This window comes from Ornithorhynchus anatinus, chromosome X1 (assembly GCF_004115215.2).
Source record: "Ornithorhynchus anatinus isolate Pmale09 chromosome X1, mOrnAna1.pri.v4, whole genome shotgun sequence".
In the NCBI taxonomy this organism is placed as follows: Eukaryota; Metazoa; Chordata; class Mammalia; order Monotremata; family Ornithorhynchidae; genus Ornithorhynchus; species Ornithorhynchus anatinus.
In genome coordinates this window covers 78,482,604-78,503,145 of record NC_041749.1, presented here as the reverse complement: position 1 = coordinate 78,503,145, position 20,542 = coordinate 78,482,604, and the positions used below count along the sequence as shown (strand labels likewise).

At 44.6% G+C, this 20,542-nt stretch overlaps 1 protein-coding gene across 1 annotated transcript in view; it reads right to left on the bottom strand.

The window, feature by feature from the left end:
* The window catches only part of NUP210 (nucleoporin 210), a 153,022-nt gene extending 133,223 nt beyond the window's left edge, over positions 1–19,799 (bottom strand). The window contains exon 1 of the mRNA XM_029050995.1: positions 19,639–19,799. Coding sequence (XP_028906828.1) covers positions 19,639–19,799 — 161 coding nt within the window. The remainder of the gene's footprint in view (positions 1–19,638) is intronic.
* Positions 19,800–20,542: the final 743 nt, after the last annotated feature.

The window sequence follows — 20,542 nt, the reverse complement described above, 5'->3', positions numbered from 1 at the left end:
AACACTGATGTCTTTATCTTGCCACAAATCTCAACTGTGTCAAGTTTTTAATGGGACAGCCAGGGACCTTTCACTAAGCTCAATCACGGTGCACAATCATATCCTCTAGACTATAAGCTGGTTATGGGCAGAAAATGTGTCTATTATTACATTGTACTCTCCCAAGTGCTTAGTACAGTATTTTGCACACAGTAAATGCTCAAAAAATACGATTGATTGACTGACTGACTATCCACAGAGTTGTATCTTCACATTCAATGGCTACACCACTGATAGTGAGGTTCATCTACGGGGCTAAGTGTGGCTAAAAAAGCCAGTATGGAACGGACTGTTCTGGCCACCTCACATGTACACATAAAGGCCGTCTCTTGTTATGGTGGTTAAGAAGTAAGTTTTAGGGACACCTTTTCAAATCTCCTTTCCTAATGCAGATGAGTGGTGGAGGCCTAAATAGGCTCAAACACCCAGGATATGGCTGCTATCTGCACTAAACCCAATAAGTGCCCAGTAAATACCGCTGATTGATTGATTCAGCAATGAGATGAGCTCTGTGGGCTACCAGGCCCTGACCCCTTACTTAGAAAGAACTTTGGTTTAATCTAGGATAGGGGGTATCCCACTCCTGGGAGATTTTGCGCTCGAGTTGTTTTTGTAATAGTGACAATGGGTGCTACTTTCTCACCCAGGCTCCTGTGACCAACAGCATGGAACCTTAGATGATGCCAGGGGATAAGAGTTCCATCTGTGGCTGGAGGATAGAATATCTCAGGGTAACCTCTTCAGTGACACCGATGTGCCCTCATCTGGGTTGTGCAACTCATGCAGTGTGAAACATTCACTTCAAGTGTACATTTTTTTTTGGTAGGAGAGGGAAGGGCTGAGGGGGGGGAAATCTTCTCTGAAAAATGAGGAATTGGGAGGTACCCAATAAGGATATAAAAGTTATGTGGAGTGTGTGAGAGGGGAGAAAGTGGCCAAGAGAAAAAGATAGTTAAAGGAAAAAAAAAAAGTCCAGGGTTCCCATGGGTTGTTTTTGTTTTTTTTAAAAGCAGAGGCTAAGCCAATAGAGAATCAGGCCTTACCTTCTGCCCTCTCTCAAGGGTACAGCTGTGTTTTAGATCGCCTTTAACCATTAGACCATAGGCTTGTTGTGGGCAGGGAACAGGTCTACCAATTCTGTTATATTGTACTCCTCCAAACCCTTAGTACAATGCTCTGTAAGTGCTCAATAAATACCACTTGTTGACTAACCTACAGTGCCTAATACCCTGCCCCAAGTGGGTTCTTCATGTAAATGCATAAGCATATATATAAGCAGGAGCCCACATGTACAGAACGATTTTATCGTTCCCATTCTCAGTGAGCATTTCTTCAGGTTAGTCTTGCCCCGGTAAGCCTGTACTCATTTGCGCACACAGCAGCCCAAGATAAGATCATTAGGGCTGGCATAGTGTACACACTCTTATTCTGCCTCATGAAGCGGTGCCTGGAATTCAGCAGTCACAAATAGCTTTTCTTTGGCATCCTGGGCTTAAAAGCTTTAGTCAGTCCTCTCTATTCAAAACATACAAACCACTGAAACCTTTAGGAAACTCAACAGTAGGTTTGGGATATGAGAAATTTGGATGCCATGCTTTTCACATTTTACTTTGATCTTTCCTCTATGTAAATAAATGGCCTTTCGCATGTATTTATTCCTATGGTATGAGATACTTATCCTTCCTTGATTTGTTTTCCATCATGTTGATTTTCTTTTCCAAATCTGCTTCATTAGTGGTTTCATCTTTGGGGATTTTCATATTCCTTTACATTTTCAGAAAAGTGAAAAGAGGTCTGCAGCCAAATAAAAAAAATAGCGCATCCACACTGTTTCGTTTGGGTGACTCCTTGCCTCAAAACAGCTACTTAATACCCTCCACATAGGATTCACATCCTTAACCATAAGTTTCCATGAGTTCCTTAATTGAGCAATAGGATATACTGTGTTCAGATACAGGCCCAAACTCAATCATTGTGGATACAGGATATGTGTATATAAATACTCTCTTGGGTGTACGGCTGCCTCTTTTGTTTGAAATGTAGTGTCTCTTCTCTGAATTCTAGCTCTCCTTCAACATCCAGTTCCTAATACCCTATGTCAGGTGGATTCTCGATAAAAATTACTGCACAATGGAAATGGTGATTCTACAAGAGTAAGGACTTTGTTACATCACTCCCATCACTGAGAAAAATTCCTCAATCCCCAACTCATGTGACAGCCAGCCCTTCTTTATGCCTTAGCCATGAACTGGGCAGCCAGAGGTCCAGATAAGACTAATCCTGTTTAGAAGATAGTGACCTCTCCCTGCAGGAGACGGGCTGTTAATTCTTCACAGAAATGGTGGCTAATCAAACTGAACCAGAGAGAGCGTGAGAATACAACATAAGATATAGGAGGTAACGGTCACCAACATGCAGTCAGAGGATAGTTTATGGTGACTGCTGTTTTCACCAGTGAAATTTGATTTTAAAAAGAGAGGGAAAAGGGGAGACAAAAAAAGAGTGCACAAGTCCATACCCTGTATCTCATAGACATTTAAAAAAAAAACAACAAAAAATCCAAACCTCTGTGTTTTTGAACTAAAAATATTCAAACGTCATAAAATGTCCAGATGCCTGCTAATTATCCCTAATGACATAAAACTATTGCAATTTACTGAATTTTGTAAATTAGTAAGTACTCTGAAGCAACTGCTATCATAAATGTGGTTCATTTGTGCTAACAAGTGCTGTTTAGTCTTAATTACTCATAGGAAATGCATGAGAATACACCTCATGAAAAAAATATAAGTTCCGTAATATAAGAGCTTGCTACACTCCTTGACCTCTAATTCTTTACTGAAAAGTGGGGCAAGGATGCAGGGCATTTTCTGATGCTGCCAGAAGCTTTTGGGCAAGGATCAACCTTTTGCTTTAGTGGAGTGAGAATCTGCCAGGTTCTGCCCCAATAACTTGAACTAACCAAAATAAGAATTCACAGAAAGAACTGCCTATGGTTTCTACTCAAACTGTGATACCTTTCCACTGCAGAATTTTTAGAGCAGCTTGTAATGGGTTATGAATGCCAGGCACAGTGGGGTGGGTTAAAAATAGAGGCTATGAAATATCTCCAGAGAAGGAAGAAGGAAAGATGAAGGCAGAGGAAGAGGTATGATGGTAACCCGGGCTTTATGACTTTTTGACTGAAAAAGCAAAAACAGAAACAGGGAGAGATATGCCCCTCACATAGGCATTAACTTCTCTATGACTTATTTTTTTAAAGACATGTTGAAAAAGAACCAAGAATTTCCCCTCCTTGAAATTATATATATTTTTTTTTACTTTATCTGTCCAATACATAATGAACCCACAGATAAAGGCCACATGACCTGAACTGGCAATTGAGAAACCTGGATACTTGTCCTGTTCTGTCGCTGACTCATTGGGTAATCTTGAGCAATTTAAAATGCCTCAATTTTCCCGACCTGTAAAGTCAGGATAATTATACCTACACCTACTTAGCCTTCAGGAATGGTGCCAGGATGAGGAAAGATAGATGGAAAATGCTTTGAGCTCCTCAGAGAAAAAGATACTCTATAAATTCAAGCAATTATTATTGGCCTTGCATAAATCATTACTTGTCCAACATGGAAGAGGTAACCTGCAAAAAGGCTGTCCTAGCTTAAAACTGAAAAGAAGCATATTGCTCAAAAACTTTCCCAAGTGGCTTACTAATTCCTAGCATGCACTGCACACTGCCACACTCCTGCCACATAAATTTTCCTCTAATCTAAGAATTCTCTCCCCTACAATAATAATTGTGGTATTTGTTAAGTGCTTACTACACACTAAGCACTATACAAAGCACTAAGGTAGATACAAAATAATCAGGTCAGACATAATGAAGATCCAGTCTTCTGGGGTCACATAGATTTCTCATTTCATTAACTGCATTTTCTATTCTATTGAAATTCCTGCATGTGGAGCTGAGTTTCAGGTATGACACTTGTAACACGTATACTGGGTATTGATCCACATTCTGAAATATTTGATGTAGCTCATTAACTAAAAAGAGGCTGAATACCCAATGCTAGAGATAATTATGGCATTTATTAAGGGCTTACTATATGGTAAGTACTAGGGTAGGTACAAGGTTATCAAACACAGTCCCTGTTCTACATTTTATAAATGAAGAAACTGAGGCACAGAGAGTTGGATGACTTGCCCCAGATCACACAGCAGGCAAGTGGCAGATCTCAAATTAGAATTCAGGTCCTCTGATTCCCAGACCCTTGATTTTTCCATTAGGCCACACTGCTTCTCACACAACAATCCACCATTCTCCAGGACCAGAAATGTCTTTCTTCTCATCTAATAGAAATCTCAGTAAGCACTGATTTGCCCTCACAGGAGGAAAATGACAACACATTTATCCAAGAGTTCTTAAGTCAGAGTAAGAGGTGAGCTTGCTGTCCTCTATGTGTTTAGTTGCCCCATGTTTATGGACGTATTTGTCTCTGAATGAAAGGAGAAGCAAGTCCAACACACTACCATTTAAAACAGAAGTGTTCGGACCACAGTGGGTGGTAAGCATTCAGAATCCGTTACTACAGGAAGTTGTGCAAACTGAAAATGTCATAAGGTTCAAGAGGGGTTTGGATCAATTCATAGATGAGTGGCCCAAAGTGGGTTACTAGAAGGAACATTAAGGATGTCACATGCTACCTCTCTAAACATGTTCAATGAGGGCAACCATTACACGGTTCCTCCAGGTTCGCTCATTCATTCAATTGTATTTATTGAGCGCTTACTGTGTGCAGAGCACTGCAGTAAGTGCTTGGGAGAGTACAATACAACAATAAACAGACACATTCCCTGCCCACAACAAGCTTACAATCTGGGGATGGGGGGAGAAAGACATTAATATAAATTACAGCTAATGTATGTAAGTGTTGTGGGGCTGGAGGGGGCGGGGAGGGAGCACAGAGGGAGCAGGTAAGCATGATGCAGAATTGAGTAGAACAAAGGCGGGGGGGGGGGGGGGGGGGGGGGCCTTAGTCAGAGAAGGCCTCCTGGAGGAGATGTACCTTCAATAAGGTTTTAAAGCAGGGGAGAGTGTCTGTCAGAACTGAGGTGGGTTAGCGTTACAGGCCAGAGGCAGGATGTGGGCGAGAGATCAGCGGCAAGATCGAGACACAGTGAGAAGGTTAACATTAGAGGAACGAAGTGTGCGGACTGGGTTGTAGTGGGAGAGTAGCAAGGTGAAGTGGGGGGCAAGGGGATTGAGTGCTTTAAAGCCAATGGTGAGGAATTTTTGTTTGATTTGGAGGTGGATGAGCAATCACTGGAGGTTTTGAGGAGAGGGGTGACACGTTTTTGTAGAAAAATGATCTGAGCAGCAGAGTGAAGAATGGACTAGAGTGGAGAGAGGCAGGAGGTTGGGAGGTCAGCAAGAAGGCTGAGGCAATAATCCAGGCAGGATAGGATGAGTGATGGTATTAACGTGGTAGCAGTTTGGATGGAGAGGAAAGGTATTCTCTTGCTCCTGTTTGACACAGAATATTGGACAGGGTGGGCCAAGTTCTTATGACAAGTTCCAGGCAGGGCAATTAACATTGCCCCAGGAAGCTTTCTCAGGTCCCTCATACTTCAGAGAGAAAGAGGATATTTCTTTCAAGTGGAGACTGGGTGAATGCCCACTTTCCTGGACTATGGGAGTGGACAAGTACTTTGAAAGGGCTGCTTACAGTTTTAGTGGATCAGAGTAAATGGCTATGAAGGTGAGGGGGGTCAAGATTGGATTGAGTTGGTGGTATTGCTTTTGTTAAAAATAGAATGATTACTAAGAAATATTTGCAACCAGATTCTTATTTTTTTTTCCTCCATTTTCTTCCTGTTAGGTAGACTGTAAGATACCCTTCCCCACCTCAAACTCTTGTATCCTGAGCCCTTTAGGGGCCAGATGCTGTAATTCTCCTCTGTGTACTTTTCTCCCATTAAGTACAGTACTTTGCTCATAGTAGGCACTTAATAAAAACTATTACAGTTTCTGCTAAGCTCTCTGAAGGCAGGGATCATGTCTTTTACCTCTATTGTAAAAGTAATCAGTAGTATTTGAGTGTCTAATGTGTGCAAAGCACTGTACTAAGCACCTGAAGGAGTTCAGTAGAATCAGTGGCCATGACCCCTGCACTCCAAGAGTTTTCAATCTAAGAAAGGATAGGAGGTGAGACAGACAAAAATAAAATTACAGATAGGAGCAAGTAATAGAGTAGATAAGATATATACATCAGGGCTGGGGGTGGAGGGCAGGGGTGTGAGTTCTCAGGTACTTGGTTGGCTCAAATTTGCTAATGTGGAAGTTGGGGGTTAAAAAGCAGAGAGATTAAAGATTAAATCAGAGATGATCAACACAGAGCTATGGAGTCCCACTGTTGCAAATCTGGGAGACCCCAGGCCCAGGGTCCACTTCAGCTCAGCAGAAACAGAAAACTAATTTCCTCAGAGGTCTGAATCAAGCCACAGTTCTCAAGGATGACCAAAAGCGGATTTGGACCTGGAAAGGCTTAGGCCATCATTAAGGAGCATGGCCCAAAAGACCTCCGGGCTCTCTCACTCTGAGCCCCTACCTAATGCTAATTGAAGTAATAGTATTTATTAAGTGCTTATTGTATGCAAAACACTAGTAAAGGCTGAAAAAAAGACAGATGATCATTAGACATGGTCCTCGGACATCCAGGGGCTCACACAGTCCTCCTCACAATCCAGATTATGGATAATGCCAAGTTTATGGGTTTTGGGGATGGGGAGGATAGTGGTGTTGCCCCCACAGTAATGGGAAAAGATTTAGAAAGGAAAATTAGTCCAGGGCTCTGAATACAGTAGTGGCTAAATAACTACAATTAATTAGGTTTTGTTTCCTTATTTGTCATTTTTTATTTGCTTTGAATTTTGGAGTCTGTGTGTGGAGGTGGGTTTCAGTTTTGTGTTTAATTGTTTTAGTCTCACAGTTTTTTCAGTAAGGTGGAAAAGACCCTCCCCAACCCTGACACTTCTACTGAAGGCAAACTGAATGCCATTCCTTAATAATGGAAAGCAAGAAAAATCAATAACAGTACAACAGTGTCTTCTCTAAGGTCTTATGAAGATTGTCTTTTCAGGGACTAAAGTTTGCACTTGCTATCCATTCCAGCTCATGGAAAATGTGTCTTATTGAGCACAAGGGACCCAGACTAGAGTGAGAGACTAGAGTGAGAAAGACTGTGGATTGCTCAAGAATCAATTGAACATATGTCCTAAATAGGCTTCCCTTCCCCCGACAGTAAAAGCCTGTAAAACATAAACAGTCCCATTCTGGCCTCACACAAAGCACTAGCACAATAACGGACTACTTAACTGAAGCTTTCATGACTGAGCTAAGATTCATTTGTTTTCTACAACAAGATATTCCACCATATCATCATCATGAAGAAACTGTAGGGCCACTGTTGTTATTTCAGAGTGCTTACTGTGTGCAGAACGTTTAGACTGTAAGCCTGTTGTTGGGCAGGGATTGTCTCTGTTGCCGAATTGTACATTCCAAGTGCTTAGTACAGTGCTCTGCACATAGTAAATGCTCAATAAATACGACTGAATGAATGAACACTGTACTGAGCTCTACAGAGGGTACAAGACAAATTGTCAGTAGACATGATCCCTGCCCACAAGGAGCTTTCAGTCTAGATGAGGACGACAGACGTAAAATAAATTACAGATAGGAGAGATGGCAGAGTACGAGAAGCAGTTAAGCCTAGTGGAAAGAGCATGGGCCTGCAAGTCAGAGGAGCTGGGTTCTAATCCCTGCTCTGCCAATTGCTTGCTGTGTAACCTTAGATGAGTCACTTCACTTCTCTGTGCCTCAATTTCCTCATCTGTAAAATGGGAATTCAATAACTGCTCTCCCTCCTACTTTGACTATAAGTCCCATATGAGACAAGGATTGTGTCCAACTTATAATAATTATGGTACTTAGTATGCACTTACCATGCTCCAGGCACTGTACTAAGCACTGGGATGGATACAAGTAAGTCAGGTTGGACACAGTCCCTGTCCCACATGGGGCTCACAGTCTCAATCTCCATTTTACAGAAGAGGTAACTGATGTACAGAGAAGTGGTGACTTACCCAAGGTCACAAAGCAGACAAGTGATGGAGCCAGGATTAGAACTCATGACCTTCTGACTCCCAGGCCTATGTTCTCTCCACTATGCCATGGTGCTTCTCAACAACTTAATTTGTATCTACCCCAGCGCTTAGAATAGTGTTTGACACATTGTAAGTACATAGCAAATGCCATAGTAACGATCATAATAATAGGGATATGTATATAAATGCCACGGGACTGGGGGAGAAGTGACTATCAAAGTGTTTAAGGGGTACAGACCAAGTGCATAGTCGATACAGAAGGGAGGGTAAATAGGTGAGGAAATGAGAGGTTAGTCAGGGAAGGCTTCTTGGAGGAGATGTGATTTTAGCAGGGCTTTGAAGACAGGAGCAACCTCCAATGGTTACTCAATCACCTCCGTATCAAACAAAAATTCCTTCCCATCAGCTGTAAAGCTCTAAATCATCTCTCCCTACCTTAGCTCGCCGATCTACTACAACCCAATCCGCACATATTGTCCCTCTAATGCCAACCTACTCCCTGTATTTAAACCTTGTCTATCCCTGCCACCACCCCCTTATCCTTGTCCTCCCTCTGACCTGGAACTCCAAACCACTTCATATCTGACAGTCTACCACTCTCCCCAGCCTTCAAAACCCTCCTAAAAATCACATCTCCTCCAAGAGGCCTTTCCTGACTAATCCCTTATTTCCCCTACCCCGCCCTCCCCTCTGCACATCTGTGTGAACTGTGTGAATCAATACTGGAACCCAGGTGTCTGGACTCCCAGAGAAATGCAGTTTTCACCAGGCCAACCATAGGGCTGGCACTTAGGGATGCAATGCTCCGGAGAAGGGGACAAAAAAAAAGACAGCCTAGTCTACTTTCACAAGAGCAGTGTGCACAAGGTAACACCCATGTGTAGTGTTGAGACACAATCTCATTGAAACCAGTGGCATCCTATGCCTACAGTCAGATACCCCCAGGGTAGTTTTCCATGAAAATCCAACCATTAAGTCATAGCCAGAGAGATGGAAATCACTCCACTTCTCAAATGAAGGCAGTCCAAACACACAGGTACAAAGAAGCCCTCCATCTCCACCTGAAGCAGAACCTGGAAGAGTTTCTCTTAATGTACGTATCTGTAATTTATTTTAAATTTCCATCTCCCCCTCTAGACCATACTCCACCAATTCTATTGTATTCTCCCAAGCACTTGGTACAATGCTCTGCACACAACAAGCATTCAATAAATTCCACTGATTGATTTCTCATCACAACAGAGGTGAGGAGTTCAGCCAGAGGGATTTGGGCTATTTTTAAGTTCTTCCTCTTTAGGGCAGGAAGCAGTTGAGGGGATTTTTTTTTGCTGCTTTCTCTTCCATTCTTCCCAGCAATACCAGATGCAGACATTTTCCTATGTTTGCTATTTGCTACAAATGCCAAAGAGTCCACTAATGTCCAATCATTCCCCAGCCAGGATTCTTATAGATATCCATTCTGCAGTTGGAGCATGGGCACCAACAGCTCAGAATGAAGTCTCACATTCTTCCTCACTTTCATTTCCACTCTATCAAACTCATCCTTGTGGACTTTTCTTTTAGCTCTCAGAAGTTAATGTTTGTTAAAAATATAATTCAAATTCAAATTGCTAAAATAAGTCCCATTACCCAGGGACTTTTTGTCCTTATACTGTGCCATTTCCCCTTCCATATTTTAATGTCTGTCTTCCCAACTAGACTGTAAGCTCCTTGTGGGCAGGGATTATGTCTACTAATGTTAGTCATTCATTCATTCAGTTGTATTTATTAAGTGCTTACTGTGTGCAGAGCACTGTACTAAGTGCTTGAGAAAGTACAAGACAACAATAAACAGTGACAATCCCTGCTCACAACGAGCATTGTATTTCCTTAAGTGCTTAGTGCATTGCACATTCTTTTCCTCATGCAAGTGTCTCAGCCCCAAACATTAAAAATCATCAGTGGAAGCCCTGTCCCAGACTTCCCCACATCGCCAAACCTTTCATTCCCTGGAGGAAGGATTGGGCAGGGAATAAGCTGGTAGGAAACCAGCTTGTAACCTTGAGTCACTAGATGATCCTGAGGGTCGAACTTTTCAAAAAACACTCTGGGCACGTCACTCTCTTCCTCAAAAACCTCCAGTGGTTGCCTATCAACCTTCGCATGAAGCAAAAACTCCTCACTCTTGGCTTCACAGCTATCACCTTGCCCCCTCCTACCTCACCCTCCCTTCTCTCCTTCTACAGCCCAACCTGCACACTCCGCTCCTCTGCTGCTAACCTCCTCACTGTGCCTCGTTCTCGCCTGATCCACTGTCGACCCCTGCCCCACATCCTACCACTGACCTGGAATGCCCTCCCTCCTCACATCCGCCAAACTCCCTTCCTCTCTTCAAAGCCCTACTGGGAGCTCACCTTCTCCAGGAGGCCTTCCCAGACTGAGCCCTCCCTTTCCCTCTGCCCCTCCTCCCCTCCCCCTATTCCCTCCCTCTGCTCTACCCCCTTTCCATCCCTACAGCACTTGTGAATATTTGTATATATTACTCTATATTATTTCTCTATTTTATTAATGATGTGCATATATCTATGATTCTATTTATTTTGATGGTATTGAAGACTGACTAGTTTTGTTTTGCTGTCTGTCTTCCCCTTTTAGACTGTGAGCCCATTGTTGGGCAGGGATTGCCCCTATCTGTTGCTGAACTGTACATTCCAAGCGCTTAGTACAGTGCTCTGCACACAGTAAGCACAAATACTATTGAATGAGTGAACCCCTCCCTTAGAACACCACCAGTGCCACCTTGGAGGGATGAGACCTTACAGAAGCGATTTATGCTGGTTTGCTGTGAGAAAGATGGCTTAGCATACAGCTAGCTCTCTGTCAAATTTCCTACTGTTTACTCCCTTCCCATTTTGGCCCCTCTTTTCTGTGTCTCCCTTACTCACAGCCCTCCCTCTCACTGTTTTTTGGCATTTGGGAAAATTATTATTTAGGAAATGTCCATTTCATTACAGTTCCTTTTTCTACAGCTTGAGCACTTTGGGGAAAAGATGCCATAAAAAGCTAAACAATAATTGACTGATGAAGTACAGTAATCTAGCTCATCAGCAGAAGCAAAGTGACTTACACTGTTCTGTATCAAATCGTGCTTGGATTTCCTGCAGTCTCTAGCACAGCAAGGAAGTTGAAGACCCATTTCCTCATCTTCGATATGGTATAAATATTGGGCCAACATCATTATTATCTGTTAAGAACCCATTTGGTAATTTGCAAATATGTCTGCTTCAGTTTAAGAAGAGAATTTTGGAAATCAACTGCCCGAATGGCAAGAGGGGAAAAAGAAAGCCACAAGACTTTTTGCAGATTAACAGATCTTCAGAGAATTAGGAGCTTCTGATACTTCAAAGCCATCCTTTGAGATCCCTTAAATGCCTCTGTAGTAGTGACGATTCTAAGAACCCCAAAGTCAGAGTTCTTGTCTGTGAGGGAAGCGGGACCACAAACATACACAGCTAAAATATAGTCCACCACCATCCCTCTCCCTCTCGCAACACTGTCTTTTTTGTTGTTCATAATCACTCTCTAACACAAAATTAAAAAGACCAGACAAGGCACTTGCAGGTCTTGCAAAAGGCAAGCCCCATGACACCACTCTATAACCACATGCATCCCTTTCTCACCCTCTTGTCTATGCAAGAAAACAGTGGAATAGGGCAAAGGATTCAAAGCTATCCCAGCTGCTCAAAATAATACCTCTGACATTAATAGAGCTTTTGAATACAAAAAAATACACTACATAACGGAAGCCCTCTCCCCTCCGCCCACTCTCCATGAAGCTAGACAAATAACTACTGCCTACACTGCCTCTTAGTTTACTTCCACAGGATCAATTTTTTCCAATGTACTCCCTCAACCTTGTCAGGTAGTTTTGACTTAAATTTCTTCCTGGAAGTATCCCAGAGATAGGACAGGTGGCTGGGACAAGTGTTGTGATGAGCCCTGCCTCACTCAGAATGGATCAATCATATTTATTGAGCCCCCCCCGTGTGCAGAACACTGTACTAACAGCGTGGCCTAATAGAGCACGGGCCTGGGATTCAGAAGGACCTGGGTTCTAATTCTGACTCCATTTGTCTGTGTGACCTTGGGCAACTTGCTTCACTTCTCTGGGTCTCAGTTACCTCATCTGTAAAATGGGGATAAAGATTGTGAGCCCCATGTGGGGCAGGGACTGCATCCAACCTGATTTACTTGTATCACCCCAGTACAGTGCCTGCACAATGTAAGCGCTTAAATACCATCATCATCATTTAGGAGAGAACAACATAAGAGACGGTAGACACATTCCCTTCCCACCGCAAGCTTACGTGAGTCAACTGCATTCCATGACCTCATGGATGATGTGATCCTGTCTTGCCGTTAGACTTTGAGCATGCCTCGCAGGTGATAATGATGAAATGGTTTAAGTCGGAGCTGCCTTCTGTTCTAAGACCAAAGCCCCAGAGAAGGATGGATACCAGTTTTGTAGACCTTCAATTTGGCATAACTCTTGTAATTAAATTATGACTGTGCAATCTCCCAAAGAACAGGCTGACCTTCTTGATTCTGTTTTCTATTTCTCTGTCTACCCATGCATCACTGAAGAGCGTAAGGCTTACACAGCATAATTCAGTGACAACTCTACACCGTGTAGCCCATGACTGTACTCAACTTTCATTCTCTTCATGCTTCTTGTCTGCTTCTAGCACGGGACTACAAGTTCTTCAAAATCACCTACATCCCTTCTCAGAATATGTGACTCCACAGCAGATAGGACACAGCTGCTCAAAGACTTTTGATAATGCTCAAAGCCCATAATCCCTCCTGTAGAGCCAGTGTCAGGAGGTAGAACGGTCCTGTGGCACATTACTCCTCTCACAGAATCTCTTGGATACAAAGTCAAATCACTGGTGATGACAATTATTATATCTATCTTTATTTCAGTAGATGCTGACAGCATTACTCATTTTTAAAATACCTAACTATATAGGTTCTGCAAAATCCCATAGACAGCCTTTGCATGCATAAGTCCTTCTGACATCCTTATTTACTTACATATAAGTTACATCAGTGGTCTTAAGTGCTTACTTCGTGCCAAGCACTGTACTAAGCCCTTAGGAGAGTACAATTCAATAGGGTTGGCAGACACCTTCCCTGCCCTCAAAGAGCTTACAGTCTAGAGGAGAGTCTTACATTTGTTGCTCGCACCAAGATTAACCTGAAAGCAGTTAAGAAAAAAATTATAAATATTGCTAGGGGTGGGCAGTGCAAACAGTAGTCATTTCTACAAGGAAATTATACATTAGTTTGTATTATACTTTAATATAAAAAATACATAGCACATAGTTGGCAAAGGGGTATTTAGAATTCCTGAAGCCAATATCGACAGAGATCTGTAAATTATCAATAGAGTGCCTACTATGTGCAGAACATCAGGTATATAGATTGGGGCAGAAAACCCAACTTATGATCTGATATAGGTTCCTAAATCTTAAGAGCTGTGTCATTTTTTAGATGGTGTGGCCAATTGCTGAACTGGAGACAATCAGCCAGAAAAAAAAGAGAGCAAACTATTTCAGACTTCTAGGGGTCAAATCAGAAAGCACTTAGTGAAAGGAAGAAGTGAGAGTTATGCAAAAGAAGGGAAATGGGTGGAGGGATGGGTTGGGGTTGATGGTTTAATAGCAATCTTCTGCTGCCCAAAGGAATACAGGATTTAGAATAAAGGATGGAACCGAGTCACTGTCTTCTAACACATGGCAGGATCAGCAACAGAGACCAAGGGTCTGGTATGGCTGAATTCCTCAAGGGACCCTTAAGAATTCATAAGATTCTTGATTCTGTTTTCTATTTCTCTGTCTACCCATACATCACTGAAGAGTGTACAGCTTACACAGCATAATTCAGTGACAGCTCTACGCCGTGTAGCCCATGACTGTACATGTAGGGTCCACAAAGATAGGGAACAACAAGTGAAAGAACAAACCAAGCACAAGTATGGGTCAGAGATCATCCTAGAACAGCTCACAGGAAAGAGTGAGCCACACCTAGTGACTCCTCTCCCCCTTAACTAAAATGTATAAAAAGTGCCAAAAAGTTACAGTGCCACCCACATCCGGCCTGGGGCCCCTTGCCTGCAAGAGAAGTGAACACAGGCTTGTAATCTCAAACTCCCAGGGGGAACTTTGTGAATTCAGACAGTGACTTGTGGTGGACTTGGACTTTTTGGGGGGGTTGGGGGGGGGTGTAGAGGGGGTTCTGTGTTCCTTGACTCCTGACCTTGACTCCTGAGCATGTCTTGCTGATTATTACCAATGTGTTGAAGAGACTGTTAAGCAGTTAAAGGCTATATATAATCCAGAAGCTGACACTTCTGCATTTTAGCTCTCAGCAGCTTCTTTGCAACTGGATGTGGAGTGACCAGAGAGATGGTTAATTTTCTCTTCATCTTTAAAATGGACACTAGAAAGGGCTTATCAAGACTCATAAAAGGAAGTGCACCCAGGCAATGGATTACAATGATTTATCCTTCAGTTACCTATCAAGTTACATTAGGAAGAGAATCAAAATCTGGAGAGGATAAAGGGACTGAGATTTTATAAAGGCTTTAAATCAAGAAGTCCTGAGAAGATCCAGTTTCAGCTACCCAAATATTCCCTCCAGAACTGCATTTGGGTACTAGAGCTTAACCTTCTGATTTGCAAACATGACCAACTTTTCTGAGACCTCAGGGTGACTAAGTTAGAACAAGGCAAATTAGCACAGGCCCTCATCCTAAAATAATTCAGGTCTTTAAAAAAAAAAAGTTTCCTTTTTTACAATAAGATTTTAAAGCCCAACCCTCAGCCGTTACTGCAGTTCTTCAGCCTGTCCATGCTCAGAATTAGAGGTTCATAATGACTTACTAGCATAGCTACATCATGACAGTTTGAAAACAATAAAAGATCACCTGAGTGAATTTTATACTATTTCAACAGCTCTAGGCCTCCTGATCTGTGAACCAGTGAAAGTGGGATTGGCAAGAGGTGATTCTTGCTACAGCTGAATCTAGTTCACCTTGAGAATGCTTGGCAAGGTTCCAGAAGGCAGACAGCAGGCTTATAAAATAGCTTCCTACTATGTGTCTCCTCAATGATGCTCACATATGCTAGTGGCCCTGACCTCCTTCCCCCAGCCTGCCTCAAGTCTGGGGACTGCTCTGAGGCCACCCAGCTGGCAGGAGTAGAGCAACTCTCCTTCCTGATTCTTGAGATCCAGTCATCAGGGTTCTCTGTAGGCTTGCAGTGAGGATCAGTAATTCATTCTCCCTCTGGCCTCTGTGTATCTGGGAACTACCTAAGCCACCTGCTACTAGTTTTAGTTTGGCAGTAAACAGCAAGTTTACCTTATTTGGAAATATAGCTTAAAAAACATGATTGCCTGGGTGTGATTTCAATACAGTACAATCTTCACCACTCCATTATATGAGGACAGGACAAAAGTAGAGTCAGAAGATTTTTCTTGCATCTAATGTGTGTGCCTGGTGCTGAAAAATGTCTTAAGTAGATAGTTGTGTATCATCCCATTAAAAAAAAAATCTTCAGCAAATCAAGACTCTGCAAGATTAAACCAATAAATTACTAAAACTAGGAGCAGCCACACTGAAATTAGATATTTTGAGTGCATAGTTAATATTCTAGATTGTGTGAGAGGAGGTCAAATACTTCTCACAATACATTTGGTAATGCTGTCACATATGTACTACAAGAAGTATAAATCATGCACAACATACATTCTAAAACACTAATTTTTCTGTAACATTAGATCAGGGATAGAGGTTTTTGAAACAAATTTGAAGTAGAACATTGTGAAATTGAGACGGTAAGAAAATGTTTTATTTTAGAAAAATGTAGATTAACTCAGAGAAAGGCACATGTGTAAGAGCATTCTATAAAACCAGCTGCTTCTAATAACTTGTTTCCTCAAGAATACAAAGTAAATTTTCAACAGGAGAATGTTTATGCTTCCACTTCAAATGAGTCAGTGATTAAAAAAATAGCTACTTGAGAAAGCCTGGAGTAATAATACTGTAAAGTTAAAAAAAAAAGTTCTCAGATATGTATTAATGATGATGGTATTTGTTAAGCACTATGTGCCAAGCACTGTTCTAAGCACTGAGGTAGATAAAAGGTAATCAGGTTGTCTCATGTGGGGCTCACAGTCTTAATCCTCATTTTACAGATGAGGTAACAGGCACAGAGAAGTAAAGTGACTTGCCCAAAGTCACAAAGCTGATAAGTGGCAGAGCTGGGATTAGAATCCATGACCAGTCACTCCCAAGCCTGTGCTCTTTCCACTAAGCTATGCTGCCCAATCAAGTACTCCCTAAAATCATCAGGGTAAGGCAGAGTAAAAGGTTCAAGATTGTATTCATTCATTCATTCAATAGTATTTATTGAGCGCTTACTATGTGCAGAGCACTGTACTAAGCGCTTGGGATGAACAAGTCGGCAACAGATAGAGACAGTCCCTGCCGTTTGACGGGCTTACAGTCTAATCGGGGGAGATGGACAGACAAGAACAATGGCACTAAACAGCGTCAAGGGGAAGAACATCTCGTAAAAACAATGGCAACTAAATAGAATCAAGGCGATGTACAATTCATTAACAAAATAAATAGGGTAACGAAAATATATACAGTTGAGCGGACGGGTACAGTGCTGTGGGGATGGGAAGGGAGAGGTGGAGGAGCAGAGGGAAAAGGGGAAAATGTTGTATGATGACACAATGTATCACTGCTTCAATAGGAGGCTCTTGGTAACTTCCCACATAAAAGCTTTCAAGAATAACTTGTTGCAACTTGACTGAAATGCCTAGAAACCCCAAACAGGGAAAACTGAAACCTATCCCTTACAGAATGAACACTTCAAGAACCAATTGTTTAAATAGCCAGATTGAGAGGACGAAAGAGTGGGTGAGAGAGAGCAAGGGTTTAGATAGGAGCATATGAGTGTACAGAGGTTGCCAAACGTGGCTCAGGAGAAAGAGCACGGGCTTTGGAGTCAGAGATCATGGGTTCGAATCCCGGCTCGGCCACTTGTCAGCTGTGTGACTTTGGGCAAGTCACTTAACTTCTCGGTGCCTCAGTTATCTCATCTGTAAAATGAGGATTAAGTCTGTGAGCCCCACGTGGGACAACCTGATTCCCCTGTGTCTACCCCAGCGCTTAGAACAGTGCTCGGCACATAGTAAGCGCTTAACAAATACCAACATTATTATTTATGTCCTTGGTGATATTTTAAAACACATGCTCCCTGTGACAGCAGGCATGGATGTAGCATGTTTCCTTCCCATGATCAGAAAACATCTAGGCCTGTTTCCCCATTATACTAATAGAACTTCTATACTCCAGTCCATCTTCCCAAGATATCCCACTGACGAACTCCAGAGAAATACAACCTTAGCTGGCAGGTTCACCTGCCAGGCTCCTCCAGCATAAACACTACAAAGGGGATTGGAATACCACCATGATCATGGAGGCTATGCAAGAACACCCACCCATGTTTGCTAGCCAAGTCCCTGATTGGTGGTATGGAGGTCCCATCTGTTGCAGTCAAGAGCCAAGGCAATCATGCACCATCAACAAGGTAGACTGTGCATAAATTAAAAGCAGGGAAATTGACCCATTTTTCCCTTGAGAAGCACAGCTATAGCCCCTAGTTTATCATATAGACCTCGGCTCACCAAGTTACCCTAAAATGAGCAAAAAGTAAGCATGAACCTAAAACTGTTAAGTGGAGAGTTGAACTGCTTAGTTTGTTCTATCAGGGTAAAAAGACAATCTAAATGTTTCAGGCCTCAAACCCCATCATTCATTTGCCTGAATTGACAATTGCTTTAAAAACCTCGCACTTCATGAACACAGCCTGCTACAGTATCTTGTGTTAAGGAATACTAAACAGAGAAGCAGAGTGGCCTAGTGGAAAGAGAACAGGCCTAAGAGTAAGAGGACCAGGGTTCTAATCCCTGCACTACCACTTGCCTGCTGTGTGACCATGGGCAAGTCACTTCACTTCTCTGGGCCTCGGTTTCCTCATCTGCAAAATACAGATCCAATACCCGTTCTCCCTCCTACTTAGACTGTGAGCCCCCTCTGGAATAGGGACTGCATCCAATGTGCTGATCTCATATCTACCTCAGCATTTAGAACAATGCTTAATACATAGTAAGCACTTAAATACCATAATGATTATTACTGCATCTCTTGCTGTTCAAATGGAAATCTGAGGTCATCATCCTGAAGTTACAAAACTTAATCTGCTTCACTGGAAACATTTGGATAATTCGGACAAAACTGGGGTTTGGGCCTGTGTGATCCTATGGCCTCTGCTGGACACTAGTCTTTAACAAAAAGAAACCAAAAAGCTTTTATCCATGACACCTCAAACTTTCCTCCTCGTGTCCCTCACCATCAGACTGTGGGCTCCAAAAGTCGAGATTGGGCCACTGGTACTTCAAGGTGCCTAATGCAGAGGTGGGCACCCCGACCAATCACCCCAGAATGGCAAAGGGAGGAAGAATTTGGCGGGCGTCCGAGCACGTGTGGGGCAGTATCATCCTCGGTGGGGTTTCCCTTCGAATCCCTTGAAAGAGGATCCCTCAAGCCACCCGACCTGGGGGTACATCCCCTTCTCCGCGGATCCCAGCTCCTCTTCCCGGTCGATCCGGGGGTTTCCCAGAATGAGAAGAGAGAGGAGGAATGACTCCTCCTCCTCTCCTCCCCCTCGCCGCGGGCGCATGGCTGCTAGGGACCGCGGGGCGTAGCGGAGGCCACCTCGGTCCCCGCTGGCCCGGGGCAAGGACATTCCGAACGTCCCCTTCTTCCTCTTGCCGATGGCCAGCTCGGGGGCTCGGGGAGCTCTCCGACGTGATCGCCCCCCCATCCCCTTCTTCCCCCTCCTCGGCAAGCAGTTAAGGACAGCTGGCCGCCGCCGTACTGGGGATACTTCCCTCTCCTAGTCCGGCGCCATGCGCTGTCCCCCTTTCCAACCCCAGCCCCCGATCGGGGACCAAGCCACCGCTCCCACCCCCTCATCACCCCTAAGGCCTACAAGGAAGGAGGGAGGGGGACACACCTGCTCCACCGGGGAGCCGCGCGCGGATCCCACGGGAAAGGGAGTGGGAATGAGCGGGCCGCCCAAAGGGGCGGTCCCTGCGGCTTCGCGCGCCGCGCTGTCCCCCTCCCCCTCCGCCCGTCCTGTAGCCTCGTGGAAGTCACCCCCAGGCTCCGGGGAGAAGAAGTCCCCACCCGCAAATCAGGGAGGGGGTGGGGGATCGATCCCGCAGCGTTTCTCTCCTCCCCGTCCGAATTCTCATTCCCCTCTCCCGCCCCCTTCCAGAAATAAAGGGGAGGTGGGAGGCTGGGGCTGACTCACTTACCAGCGGTAGCAGCCCTCCGAGGCCTCCAGGGTGAAGTTGATGCGGGCTCCCCGCGTGAAAGGTAGCAGCACTTTGGGGATGTTGAGTTTGGAGGCTGTAGAGCCGGGGCACAGCACCAGAAGCAGCAGCGGCAAGAACCGAGGAGGCCCTAAAGCTGCCATCCTGCCCCCCCCCCCCCGAGCCTTTTCTCTAAGTCTCTCTTTATCTCTCCCCCCCTCCAGTCACCCTACCCCTAGCCCCCCACCCCTACGTGCCGGAGAGCTGCGGACCGAGCGCCGCCAGGGCTGCAGGTGGAAGGGCGGGAGGGGAAGGGAGCGAGGGTGGTGATTGGGGGGGGGGAGAAGAGGCGGGGGCGATCCCTCCAGATCTGAAAGCAACTTCCTGGGCCGTTTTTAAGAGGGGGCGGGGTGGTGGCACCGGCTGCGGGCCACTATTCTATGAAAGCTGGCGACCAAGGCGCGCGGGCCTTACTCCCCTCCGCCTCCCCATCCAGGCTCCGGGGGGCAGCGGCTGGAGGGGGACCAGGAGAAGGGGGAGCAATCACAGGACATACAAAGTTGCCCGGGTGGAGGGAGGAAGCAACAGAAGCGGCGAGAGACTCCGCGGTCCCCCACCCCCCTTCCTCTTCATATTGCGGTGGGTCTCCCGCACCAGCCCCCGTCCAGGGGTGCCGGCGGTAGCCGCAGCTCCCCTTATCTGGAGAAGGGCGAGTGCCGCCCCTCTTAATGCTCACGGGGATCCCTGCCTACCGACGGCGGAACGGGAGCGGTCCCTGGGCCCCGGGAGGGTAACAGAGGGGAGGCTGCAGCAGCTGCGGTGGAGGATGATGAAGCACGACAGCTGGTGGATTGGCGGGGGCGACACTTTCCCTGGGCCCGGCGCTGCCGCTAGTACCAGAGTGCGC